General features: G+C 48.6%; 2 protein-coding genes across 2 annotated transcripts; both read right to left on the bottom strand.

Moving 5' to 3' along the window:
- Positions 1 to 658: 658 nt before the first annotated feature.
- Positions 659 to 2,569, bottom strand: LOC127297116 (putative polyol transporter 1). The gene is made up of 2 exons (XM_051327388.2): positions 2,340 to 2,569; positions 659 to 2,229 (listed from the first exon to the last, which is right to left on the bottom strand). The coding sequence occupies exons 1-2, from the start codon at positions 2,461 to 2,463 to the stop codon at positions 791 to 793; spliced, it is 1,563 nt and encodes a 520-aa protein (XP_051183348.1). The 5' UTR covers positions 2,464 to 2,569; the 3' UTR covers positions 659 to 790.
- Positions 2,570 to 8,739: 6,170 nt separating this feature from the next.
- On the bottom strand, positions 8,740 to 9,501 carry LOC127348039 (uncharacterized). The gene has a single exon (XM_051374154.1). It carries the CDS (start codon positions 9,499 to 9,501, stop codon positions 8,740 to 8,742), a length of 762 nt encoding a protein of 253 aa, XP_051230114.1.
- Positions 9,502 to 13,795: the final 4,294 nt, after the last annotated feature.

Consider the following 13,795-nt stretch of genomic DNA (forward strand, 5'->3'; position numbering starts at 1 on the left):
TATTTTTTCGGTTTCCATTTATACTAACCGAATTAAATTTGGTAGAATTCGGTTTTTAGCCCCACCAACCGAACAAGACCGAATAGACCGAATTGAGTAACCTACCATCAATTTGTGCATAAACCGATCATTCCATACAAGCCCAATTACGTTTGATGTTCCAAAAATTGTCCATTCAATGTATGACTTTGGTCTTTGATGTACTAGCTTTTTCTGAATATAGCGTGAAGCCTGCATAATAGAACACGTCACTCGAAGCCTTAGCTACCCCTTTTAATCGCTCACGAGTGATGCACCTGTACCACGAGTGCCGCAGCCTACCAAATAGCATCCCTCCACGATTGGTGCTCATTTGTCGATTTCTTGCGCAGTTGATGCTTTTTGTGTTGATATGTCAATCACTATTTGCTTTCTTCGGTGATGCCTACTATTTGTTCAAGTGAGTAGGTTCATTCGGTTTTAACCGAAAACCGAACCGAATTTGTCGGTTAACCGAATCTTCGGCTCCCTAAATTTTCATGCCAATTTCGGTTACCATTTTTTAAAACCGAGTTTGTTCAAAAACCGCAAAAACCGAACCGAAATTTCGGTTAAAACCGAATGCCCACCCTGAGGTATGTGGGTTGATTTTGCAAGTATTCGTGGGTGAAACGAAAAATGCTGAAAAGCTTGTCTCCATTACTTTGTTGCCATCGATGACTATAATAGTTGGGGGCTTGGGGCCCAAGTGACATGTGGTAAATCCGGTCCCACCATTCGGACTAAACACGCGATCGCTAACAACAGTTCACTAGTGTTGCGTAGGTGTAGTCAACTGCGTGGACTTGGTATGCCCATGACCATCTTCCTTCCCCGCGTCATCGCCACCACCAAAGAGCACCTCGGTGTCCTCCAAGCTCCTGCCCCTCGTCTCCGGAAGGAAGCAGAACATGAACACCCACCCGGCGGCAGCAACACTAGCGTAAAGGTAGAAGCTTCCGGCGAGCGTGATCTTGTCGGAGAGCGAATAGAAGGACATGGTGATGGCCCCGCTCATGATTCTGTTCATGGCCGTGCCAAGCGCACAGCCCTGCGCGCGCAGCCGCAGCGGGAAGATCTCCGAGCTGTACACCCACGCGATGGGCCCCATCCCGATCGAGAACGACGCCACGAACGTAAGCACCGACGCGATGCTCACCCCCGACAGCGCCGTCGCCCCATCCGCCGGCGCACGTCCGCTGATCACGTGCAGCGCCGAGGCCAACGTCAGGAGCGAGAGCACCATCCCGCCGGCGCTGGTGAGCAGCAGCGGCCGCCGCCCGACGCGGTCGAGGAAGAACGTGGCCACCAGTATGAAGAGCGTCTTGGTCGCGCCCACGGAAATGGTGGCTCCGAGGGTGTTGGCATCGGACTTGATACCGGCCGTCTCGAACACACGGGGACTGTACAGCACCACCGAGTCGATACCGGAGGCTTGCTGGAAGAACTGGAGGCCGAGGCAGGCGATCAGGATGCGGCGCACGGGTGGCGTCGGGCGGAGCAGCAGGTCGCTCAGGACGCCCTTGCCGTCGGCGCCCTTGCTCTTGCGGGCGATCGCGATCACCTCGTCGCTGTCGTCGGAAATACCCTCGGGGATGCCTACGGCGCTCTTGATATCGGCGAGCCGCTCCACGGCCTCCTCGGGGGTATCGGAGGTCTTCTGGAGCACGCGGCGCGCGTCGCCTATGCGCCCCTGCATGACAAGCCACCGCGGCGACTCCGGCATGACGAGGACGCCGATGGCCAGGAAGACAGGCGGCACGGCGCCCGCGAGGAACATGGCGCGCCAGCTGATGTGAACGGGGAGGCTGTGGAAGGCGTAGTTAGAGATGTAGCCGAGGAGCACGCCAGTGTTGATGAAGACCTCCGGGAAGGACGTGAGCAGGCCGCGTGCCGAGGTGGGCGCGACCTCGGCCGTGTACACGGGCGCGATCATGAGCGCGTAGCCGACGCCGACGCCGGCGACGAAGCGGCCGACCATCAGGACCGCGTAGCTCGGGGCGAGGCCCATGATGAGGGCGCCCGCGAAGAAGATGACCGCCGCGAGCACCATGGTGTACCGGCGCCCGATCCAGTCGGACGTCCGGCCCGCCGCGAGTGAGCCGACGAGCGAGAAGATGTTGATGATGCCGGCAAGGATCTCGATCTGCCTGTCCGTGATCTTCAGGTCCTTCTTCATGAATATCTGCGCTCCGCTCATCACCGAGACATCTGCTCGATCGCAGACGCACCGGCACATCGATCATGTTACAACATACTTCCAAATAGTAAAATTCAGTAGTTTGCATACGTGCATGAATCACTGAGAGAGGTGCACGAACCATAGCCGAGGAGGATGGAGTTCATGGAAGCCAGTATGGCGCAGGCGAGGGCGTACTTGTTGAGCGGGGCGCGTTTCGCCGGCGCCTCGGCCACGGGTATGTCGGCGGCGACGTCTTTCGACATGGTGAAACGGCAGAGATGGAGGCGCGTAGGTGAAGTTTGTATGTGATGCGTGGCTCTCAGCTACACTCGCCGTGTCCTGCCTCCTCGCACCTCTTATCGCTGGTCTTCGTCCTTAAATACCCTTTTGTGGACTGAGGATCACGGGGTTGCAATCATTTGAGTAGAAAATGGCGTGGGCATTTGCGAGATTGTCTTGGACTCTTCTTGTGTACTATGGTACTTGCTGTTTTCACGTGATAGCATGCAGGCATATCTAAAATGAGGCACCGTATTCTATTTCTCCATCCAATTATCACCAATTGAAGGTGGATTCGTGTACAATGCTAATTGAAGTTTGAAAAACGTAGATTATGTGTGCTGTTATAGCTAATTATGTCGTAGACAAGCACCGTACTGCAAACTCCTACCGGTTGTGTGATTGTGTCAAGCGAACACCGATCATGGAGTCTCCCAAAACCGCCATTTCCTGTGTTTTTCCACACCCACAAAGGTTAAACACTACCACATTTGTTCATGTTATATATAGGAGTATATGATATGTAAACAACTTGTAAACCGGCCAACAAATGCCTTATTTGTAGAAGATGTGCACGGTAAAACTAACGATTATGGATTGCCACATTTGATCTCACTTATAATCAAAATGTTTGCCGGTGCAAACCTATATTTACTCATGGTTTCCTTGCAAGTGAGTGATCCAGTACTCTACAATGGAAGGTGATTTTTCTTAAGGGAGGGCAGGCCTTCCGGCGTATATATTCGAGTGTTCACAATCATAATTTTATTAGAAGCACGTTAGTCATCGGGGCAAACAGATAATCTTACAATGCATGAAGATTTTTTTTTAAACAAAGCAATATTCATCGCGAGGATCTTCGAAGCTTGAAACTAGACTTGCAAAAGCAATCACTGCCCATAAGCCTATATTGTTAGGCTCAACCAAGCATGGATGGCATATGTGAATCATTTGAGAACATGAAATTCTCAAGACAACACCTTCAAAAGGGAATCACCGCCCATAATCCTATATTGTTTGGTTCAACCAACCATGGATAGAAGCTTGATCTACAGATTTGTCCTCCTTCACCGTATGAGTTACATGATCTTCATGATTCATGTGATTTCATGTGTTATATTTACTTTCGTGTTTCTTGAATTATTGGGTCTGTGTGCATGGTAGTTATGCCGAGCAGGTTGGGTCTTGAGACTGATGAAGTCACAACATGCGTCCTCGCTATTGACGGAAATATCGTCAGCCACTGAAAGAATATTCCGCTTTCATGAGGCACACAAGTGTCAAACCTAAGGTTTTAACTCTAGTAGTTTGGGGGTACAACCATCCTCTTCTAGCCATCCAATAAACTGTTGGTTCTAACTTTGATGTTGTCTTATGAGTAATAAAATGTCATTTATCGAAAAGTGTCAGCATGTGATCGATGACATGTGTCATAAAATGTTTTTTGTCGACATGCTTGTATATATATATATTTCCATGACTTGTGATTTTTTTTATCTATGCATATATATATGCGAGAATCGTTTATTGATTGTACATGCAAGTGTATTCGTAGTAGGGTTGTACCTGATTACATTTTTCCGATAAAGGAAATATATTAATATCAAAAGATACCAATTACATCCAGTCTCTGCAACAACATAACACCCTAATGGCAGTACGGATGCACACAACCAAAAAAGAGAGAAGAATACTAAGGAATAAAAGTCCCACTACAACATTCCAGACCTAGCAACAGCAATACAATCACCACCGTGACAACATCTGAAATACAGAGTCTCCAAAAGCGATGCCTCCAAGAAGGGAATGGTGCACCATCGCCGTTATCGTTCGACCAAAGATCTTAGGTTTTCACCCTGAAGATAGTCCCCACTCTCAAAACAATGCCTCCAACAAGGTCATTGCCACACACAACCAGTTAAGGCCAGACCTTGGGTTTTCACCCTGAAAGGTAGGACTCTGAACTTCACATGTGCTACCACCCCCCACTTTCATACCACTGCTGCAGAGCCCGGAACGCCAAGCAAGTCCCTCAACATCGCGGAGACTTGAACCTCCTTTAGTAAGTCCACCAATCCGGCCTCCATGATATTCCTTCTTGTGACTTCATCATGGACAAAAAAGTCACTTGATGTTAACACAGAATAGAGCTCGCGCCGCTTCCTCAGGAACCAAGAACGGAATAAAAACATGGGTGCGCGCGATCGAATACCACCTGATTCAGCAAACTCCGGGCAAAAGATGCACTATTCCATTCGTTGATAGAGCTTTTCGGAACTCATCTCTCCAGCCAAATCAAGGAAAACTGACCGCTGGAAGGTCTTCATCTTCGCTTGCGAGAAACCCGAGGACCTCCACCAAAACGAAGCAAGACCAGCAGCCCCACGCCGCCAATCACTCCTGTCGGATCACTAGGGAAGAAGACGGCGGCGCGGATCATGCGTACCCCCGCCGAACCGCCGCCGGGGGCGAAGGCCGCCACCGCTCCACACACTCCTCCATGGTTATCGGGAAGTGCATCAGGCCCGGCCAAGCAGTCGTGCCGCCCGGCGTCCTCGACCGGCGCCTCATCACCTCCCATGATGCGCTGTCGCATAAGCCCTCTCCTCCCCATCATCGTTCGACGAAAGGGGCGCCGCCACCGCCATCGAAACCGGCAGCAGCGGCGGCCTGAGGGGCAGCTGCTAGGGTTTGGGGATGGATCCTCCGCCACCGCCCAGGAGGGGGTGGGAGAGCTGATTACATATTGAATGTTTGCAATAACCTCTTCTATAGGGCAGCCTGTTGTACAAATGTGAGTTTACTTTATTTGAAAAATCTGGCTCCCCTAGATAGGCCTCGCAAATCCGAAGTGCTCCGGTACACAAATCCTGCATCCGTTTAATTAAGGAAAAGGCTGAGGTTCCCCCGGGGGAACAGCGTTCTGATCCCCCGGCTCCTCCGTGTACCACGCGTGAAAGAAAAAAAAGGCCCACCACGACACCAGCTCACGTCCCCAACCACCCAAATCTTATCCTATCGCAACGTTCTCCCGTCGTCTTCCTTCCTGGACCTCCACCTCCCGATGCACGAGCTCCTGCCGCGGGGCGTCGGCCTCCGCCTCCACGACCAGACGCGAGCTCGCCTACCGCCGCCGGCCTCCGCCTACGCGAGTCGCGGAAGCTGACCTACCGCCTCCGGCCTCCGCCTCCATGGGCTGCGGAAGCTCCCCAAGGATGCGCCTCCGCTCCCGGCGCCGCCCACCTCGCGCCCGGCGGGCATCCGGCGCGGCCATCCCCGGCCCTCCTCCTCTCCCGCGCCGCCCCAGAGCTCTATCCATGGTGGCCTCCCTCCCCTCCTCTCCTCCCGCGCCGCCCAGAGCGCCATCCAAGGAGGCGACGCCCACTCGATCTCCGGTGCAGGATCCCGCTACCCCCTGGCGTGTGCCCATCACGCTGTTTGAAGGGAGCTCCCCACGCCCTGCCCTCATCGCTGGTCAACGGGAACCTCTCCCCTCGCCATAGGATTTTTATTTTTTTCGCTACAATTGTTCAGCGGTTATGCTAATATCGAACAATTTGTTTGCTACAACCTTTTTTGCAGCATCGCTTTTGTGGATTTCATTTCCACGAGTAGGTCTTTGCTACATACCAATATTTTAATTGCTACTTTGGTTTTGTGGTTTCGCTACAATATTCTATTTTGTTGCTACAATCTCTCCGGCGAGAATCCATTGAAATTAGGATTTGCTATTTTTGTTATAGGTGTTTGCTACAATAGTATATTTTTCTGCTACAAATTCTCCGGCGGGTCTCCGGCGAGTCTCCGACGAGGTTGCTTTTGCTACAATAACAAAAAAAGGTTGCTACAATCTTTGTGTGTTTTTGCTACTATAGCATATATTATTTGCTACTAAGTCCCCGGTGAGGTTTCTGGTCGGTCTTCAGCGACATCTCCGGCGAGTCTCCGGCGAGACTCCGGCGAGTCTCCGGCGAGACTCCGGCGAGTCTCCGGCGAGATTCCGGCGAGGTCTGTGTGTTTTAGGTGAAAATAGAGTTTGCTACAATTGAACCGTTTTTTGCTACTTTGGTGCATCATGGTAGCAAAAGTGGGAGAGGGAAATTTGGTTGGTTTGATCTGACGGCCGAAAACGTCTCAGATCTGTTGATCGGACGGTTGGGGACCCGGGGGATTAGATTTCTAATCCCCCGGGGGACGCCCAGCACTCCCCTTTAATTAAACAAACCAAACAAGTACAGTACCAAATTCGCGAGGCTAAAAAGAACTTTGAATAGTAGTAGGATCTAGTAATATTTAGACACTGCCAACAGGAAAACAATTGTAGATTAGAAATGCGGCCGGACGTACCATCGCCACCTGCGTACGTGTCTGCATCGTCGTTCATAACGTTCTACGGCCGATCCACGAACGGATCTATGAGGGACCGTATGCATTCTCGCAATTTTCTACGCGACAAGCACCCATGACTCCATGGCAGCCCCATGACTCGCGCGCGCGCGACGGGTCCAACTGCATCACTGACCACTATAGTGTCCAGTGAGCTCGACCGTGCTGGAGACCACGATAGGAACAATAAGGAATGAAGATCAGGACAGCAGCACACCTTGACTATGGACTCCGCAGCCGTCAATGAAAGCTACGGGGTGCAGAAACGACATGGAAAAACTTATGTGTTTAACTTGTAGGTTTGTCCCTTTACCAATAAATTTTAAACTTAGAATGCAGAGTATTTCAAAACGGAAAAAGTATACTTTACCTTGCCGGTGCTCTCACGGCGACCAAATCCGACTGTGATTTGGGGACAGAGCCGATCAGCTTCAGTCTTTGCACCAGCTACTATCTGCTGTTTTTGCTGATGCTGGATGGGCGACTGCCAATTATAAGCTAGCAGATTAGTCTTGCAAGGATCCTATTTCTTGGCCGCTTGCATCAGAAATTTGACCTAGCACCTGCACTGTCGGACCTCAAGTCCTCAACGTCATTTACCGTGAAACTAGAGGCGTGGTGAATCGTGATAGGGGTGCTACGTGTACATCGCTTTGGTGCACGTGGATTGGAGTCAGCACCGGCCAGATTTGGTAATTGCTGAATCTCCTACGTCTCCGGCGCCGCCTACCATGCCATAGTATATTGGTATAAAATGATTATCCTAAATTTGGATGATTTAGTGCATTTTTTTAAGAGCAACCACATATCTCATTAATTGAAAATCAAATTACATAAAAAAAAATGAAACCGTGTCTAGGAGGAACTAGACACTTTTTGATATAGTAGAAGCGGGACTTGGCGTGACAATTCCGAAATTCGTCCCTGACAGGAATCGAACTCCGGTCGTTAGGGTGCGCCACTGCTACCCCAACCACTGGGCTAAGCCCACGTCGTCAAAAAAAAATCAAATTACATGAAGCAATATGTGTGGAAACTAAAAGATATATTGGTATAAAATGATTATCCTAAATTTGCAAATAAAATCCTCTAAAGATTCATCAATACAAAACGATTCTTATAGTTTCCCACGACCACCGCAGCCAGCGGCCACCATCTAACTCCAGCGCCGCTGCTACGGACACGGGAAGAAACGCCGAGGCTCTACCATTGAAATATCCACCGGGGACGTCCCCTTGTTATCTTGGACCAAGATACGCCGCCTCCCATCGACGTAGTTGGAGAAGAAGTGAAGAACAACATATCCACCGCCTCCGAACCAACATCTTCGTTGCAGACGAAACCACCTCGCCTCGACCGATAGTGACGTCATGGATAACAACGAAAGCTAGCGATACACCGAGAAACTAATCTTGCTCTGAAGAACGGCGAGAGACCAAGCTGTCGATATGAAGGACCAATCAGCCACACATTGCTATCAACTCCAAGATGCTGCCGGCGAGAAGATCGTCGCCGGTGTGAGAGTAGAGTTGATGCAGATTTATTAGCTCGGACGCCGCTCCCACCACCCAACGATGCACCAGAGGAAACAAAACCTAACCCTGACTAGTAGACCAGAACAGATGAACGAAGGAGATCCCCCCTCCTCATGCTGCGGCCGGAGCGGCGAGCATAGGGAGAGGGGACCAGGACCAACATCATAGCCGGACAAGATAGGAGCAGGGGCGGGCCCACTTCAATCATTGACAAAAAACTAGTTATATATAGTGTACTCCGTATTACAGGTATAAAAACGAGAAAACAGAAAAATAGGAGAGGAGACGTAGACTTTTTTTTTTTTTTTGAGGAACAGGGGAAGCTTTATTACACAATGTTTATGGGTATACAAAGATGATCCGGTGGATCCAAAAGCCAAACATGGCGTCCAACCTCTTAAGTGGTAGCCATCCTAGCCTGTGAGCTTCCCCATTTGCTTCCCTCTGTTCGTGACCATATTTGGTCGCTTGAAACGATACTCGACGCTGCTCTATGTCTCGCAGAATCATGCAGTAGTAGCCTTTGTAAAACTTAGCTCTAATATCATTGATGACATTCAGACAATCAGATGCTATCATCAACTTGTGTTGGCTCAGGTCCTCCACGAGCTCCAGGGCCTCCTTGCAAGCGTACGCCTCCAGCATGGTGGGATCAGTCACACCTGCATAGACAACCGCCGATGCTCCCAAGAACCTCCCACGCTCATCGCGACAAACTGCACCAACAGCCCCTCTAACGCAGGACTTCGCTACGGCACCATCCACGTTGATCTTGCAGAAACCTACATCCGGAGGCAGCCACTTAGCATCTTTATTTCTGCTCGCTCCTGGTTTGGCATGTTCTTTCTTCTCCCACTCAATCTCACTGATGTAATTCTGAATGGACAAAAACGTGGATAAAGGACTCTGGAATTCTTCCTCATGAATCGCCTTTCTCCTTGCCCACCATATGGCCCATAATGTCACTAGGACTTGTACAAACTTCCTCTGCGGCAGGGTATTAGATAGCGACATGAGCCACAACTTCGGATCCGTTGCTTCATCGACCATCAGTGGTTCCACATCCTCCTCATCCCACAGAGACCACACCGAGCGTGCCATATTGCACTCAAGGAGGGAATGACCCCAACTATCGCATGCAGCGTTGCATATGGGACAAGACGCTGTCGTCGACATATGGCGGCGCTTCCTTTCTTCACCCGTAGGGAGAGACGACCTTGCTAACCTCCAGGCAAAAATGCGCAGTTTTGAGGGAACCTTTAGTTTCCAAAGCTTCTTCCAGCTCGCATCCTCCCCTTCGACATTAGACGAGGCCTCTCTGCCTTCCAGCCAATCGACCCTTCTCCTCTTTGTTTCTTCCATCATCTTATACGCTGACCGAACCGAGAAAATCCCCATTTTGTCATACTGCCATGCCCAGAAATCAGGTTGATTAGTCTGGCTGATCGGAATCTGCTGGATGATCTCAACGTCCATAGGAAGAAAAAAATTATTCAGAACCTTAGTTTTCCATGTGTGTGTAACCGAACAAATGAGCTCTGAAACTCTCAGTGGTGGATTCGGCTTAGTAGCACATAACGGCCTCATTCCAAATTCACGAGGTAACCAATTCTCCTCCCAAATCATGGTAGTTCTACCATCTCCTATCCTTCGAATCAGCCCTAGCTGAAGCATTTCCCGGCCTTCACACAGAGACCTCCATATCTGTGATGGGGAGCTCCCCAGTGGAGCTTCCAAAATATCTGACGAGGGGAAATAAACAGCTTTCAGAATACGTGCACTAAGGGAGTTAGGGTCAACCAGGATTCTCCATACTTGTCTTGCTAGTAAAGCAAGGTTAAAATTTCAATATCCCTGAACCCCATACCCCCTTTATATTTGGGCATAGCCATTGATTCCCATGAAACCCAAGCAGTCTTTGTAGGATAACGTTGCATAGAAAACAAAAATGTTCCTACCGCGAACACGCAATCCAAGCCAAGATGCAATCTAGAAGACGATAGCAACAAGGGGTTTATCGAGTCTCACCCTTGAAGAGATTCCAAAGCCTACAAGAGGAGGCTCTTGTTGCTGCGGTAGACGTTCACTTGCCGCTTGCAAAAGCGCATAGAAGATCTTGATCACGATCCCTCCGGCGCCACGAACGGGCAGCACCTCCGTACTCGGTCACACGTTCGGTTGTTGATGAAGACGACGTCCACCTCTCGTTGCAGCGGGCAGCGGAAGTAGTAGCTCCTCTTGAATCCGACAGCACGACGGCGTGGTGTCGGTGGCGGTGGAGAACTCCGGTGGAGCTTCGCTAAAGCACGCGAAAGATATGGAGGAGAAGGGGGCGGCTAGGGTTTGGGAGGGGGTGGCCGGCCACTTCAAGGGGGGCGGCCAGCTTGTGGTTTTGGGGTGGCCGGCCCCCTCCCCTTGGCCCTCATTATACAGGTGGAACACCCAAGAGTTGGTCTACAAGTCTTCGAATAAGACCCCAAACCAAAACCTTCCATAACTCACGAAACCTACCCAAGCTAGGACTCCCACTAGAGGTGGGAGTTCCACCTTCCTTGGGAGGGGGTGGCCGGCCCCCCTTGGGGAGTCCACTTGGGACTCCTCCTCCTTAGGGTTGGCCGGCCATGGGAGGTGGAGTCCCACCGGGACTCCGCCTTCCTTGGTGGTTTCTTCCGGACTTTTCTAGAACCTTCTAGAACCTTCCATAGAACCTTCCGCATCATTTTAATTCACATAAAATGACATCCTATATATGAATCTTATTCTCCGGACCATTCCGGAACTCCTCGTGATGTCCGGGATCTCATCCGGGACTCCGAACAAATATTCGAACTCCATTCCATATTCAAGTTCTACCATTTCAACATCCAACTTTAAGTGTGTCACCCTACGGTTCGTGAACTATACGGACATGGTTGAGTACTCACTCCGACCAATAACCAATAGCGGGATCTGGAGATCCATAATGGCTCCCACATATTCAACGATGACTTTAGTGATCGAATGAACCATTCACATATAATACCAATTCCCTTTGTCATGCGATATTTTACTTGTCCGAGGTTTGATCTTCGGTATCACTCTATACCTTGTTCAACCTCGTCTCCTGACAAGTACTCTTTACTCGTACCGTGGTATGTGGTCTCTTATGAACTTATTCATATGCTTGCAAGACATTAGACGACATTCCACCGAGAGGGCCCAGAGTATATCTATCCGTCATCGGGATGGACAAATCCCACTGTTGATCCATATGCCTCAACTCATACTTTCCGGATACTTAATCCCACCTTTATAACCACCCATTTACGCAGTGGCATTTGGTGTAATCAAAGTACCTTTCCGGTATAAGTGATTTACATGATCTCATGGTCATAAGGATTAGGTAACTATGTATCGAAAGCTTATAGCAAATAACTTAATGACGAGATCTTATGCTACGCTTAATTGGGTGTGTCCATTACATCATTCATATAATGATATAACCTTGTTATTAATAACATCCAATGTTCATGATTATGAAACTAATCATCAATTAATCAACAAGCTAGTTTAAGAGGCATACTAGGGACTTCTTGTTGTCTACATATCACACATGTACTAATGTTTCGGTTAATACAATTATAGCATGATATATAAACATTTATCATAAACATAAAGATATAAATAATAACCACTTTATTATTGCCTCTAGGGCATATCTCCTTCAGTCTCCCACTTGCACTAGAGTTAATAATCTAGATTACATTGTAATATACCTAACACCCATGGCATTCTGGTGTTGGTCATGCTTTGCCCTAGGGAGAGCTTTAGTCAACGGATCTGCTACATTCAGATCAGTGTGTACTTTGCAAATCTTTACTTCTCCTTCTTCGATGTACTCGCGAATCGAGTGGTAACGCAGCTTGATATGCTTCAGCCTCTTGTGTGACCTTGGTTCTTGTGCATTGGCGATGGCACCCATGTTATCACAGTAAATGATTAATGGGTCCAATGCACTAGGAACCACACCGAGCTCTACAATGAACCTCTTCATCCATACCGCTCCCGATGAAGCCTCTGAAGCCGCTATGTACTCTGATTCTGTTGAAGACTTCGCCACCGTGCACTGCTTCGAGCTTGCCCAGCTTACTGCAGCACCATTCAATATAAACACGTACCCAGACTGTGACTTAGAGTCATCAGGATCAGTGTTCCAACTTGCATCGGTGTAACCACTTACAACGAGCTCTTGGTCACCTCCATAACAAAGAAACATATCCTTAGTTCTTTTCAAGTACTTCAGGATATTCTTGACCGCTGTCCAGTGTTCTATTCCTGGATCACTTTGATATCTGCTAGTCAAACTAACAGCATGTGCTATATCCGGTCTAGTACATAGCATGGCATACATGATAGATCCTACTGCCGAGGCATAGGGGATATTACTCATCCTTTCTCTTTCTTCTGCCGTAGCCGGTCCTTGAGTTTTACTCAAGACCTTGCCTGGTAACATAGGTAAGAACCCTTTCTTACTTTCGTCCATTCTAAACTTCTTTAGAATCTTGTCCAGATATGTACTCTGTGATAGCCCTATTAGGCGTCTTGATCTATCTCTATAAATCTTGATGCCTAATATATACGATGCTTCACCAAGGTCTTTCATTGAAAAACTATTATTCAAATAACCCTTTACACTGCTTAATAGTTCTATATCATTCCCGATCAATAATATGTCATCTACATATAATATCAGGAATGCTACAGAGCTCCCACTCACTTTCTTGTAAATACAGGACTCTCCATGACACTGTATAAATCCGAAGTCTTTGATCACCTTATCAAAGCGTCGGTTCCAACTTCTTGATGCTTGCTTCAGTCCATAGATTGAACGCTGAAGTTTGCATACTTTGTCAGCATTTTTAGGATCGACAAAACCTTTGGGTTGTACCATATACAACTCTTCCTCAATGTCTCCATTAAGGAACGCCGTTTTGACATCCATCTGCCAAATCTCATAATCGAAAAATGCAGCTATTGCTAACAAAATCCTCACGATTTTAGCTTCGCTACAGTGAGAAAGTCTCATCGTAGTCAACTCCTTGAATTTATCGGAAACCCTTTGCGACAAGTCGAGCTTTATAGACGATAATATTACCATCGGCATCTGTTTTTCTCTTGAAGATCCATTTATTCTCGACAGCCTTTCGGCTATCAGGTAAGTCTACCAAAGTCCATACTTTGTTATCATACATGGATCCCATTTCGGATTTCATGGCTTCTTGCCATTTGTTGGAATCTGGGCTCATCATCGCTTCTTCATACGTCGCAGGGTCCTCATCATTGTTATCCACAATCATGACATTTAGACAAGGATCATACCAATCAGGAGTGGCACGTTCCCTTGTCGATCTGTGAG

Source organism: Lolium perenne, chromosome 4 (genome assembly GCF_019359855.2).
Source record: "Lolium perenne isolate Kyuss_39 chromosome 4, Kyuss_2.0, whole genome shotgun sequence".
NCBI classification, from domain to species: Eukaryota; Viridiplantae; Streptophyta; class Magnoliopsida; order Poales; family Poaceae; genus Lolium; species Lolium perenne.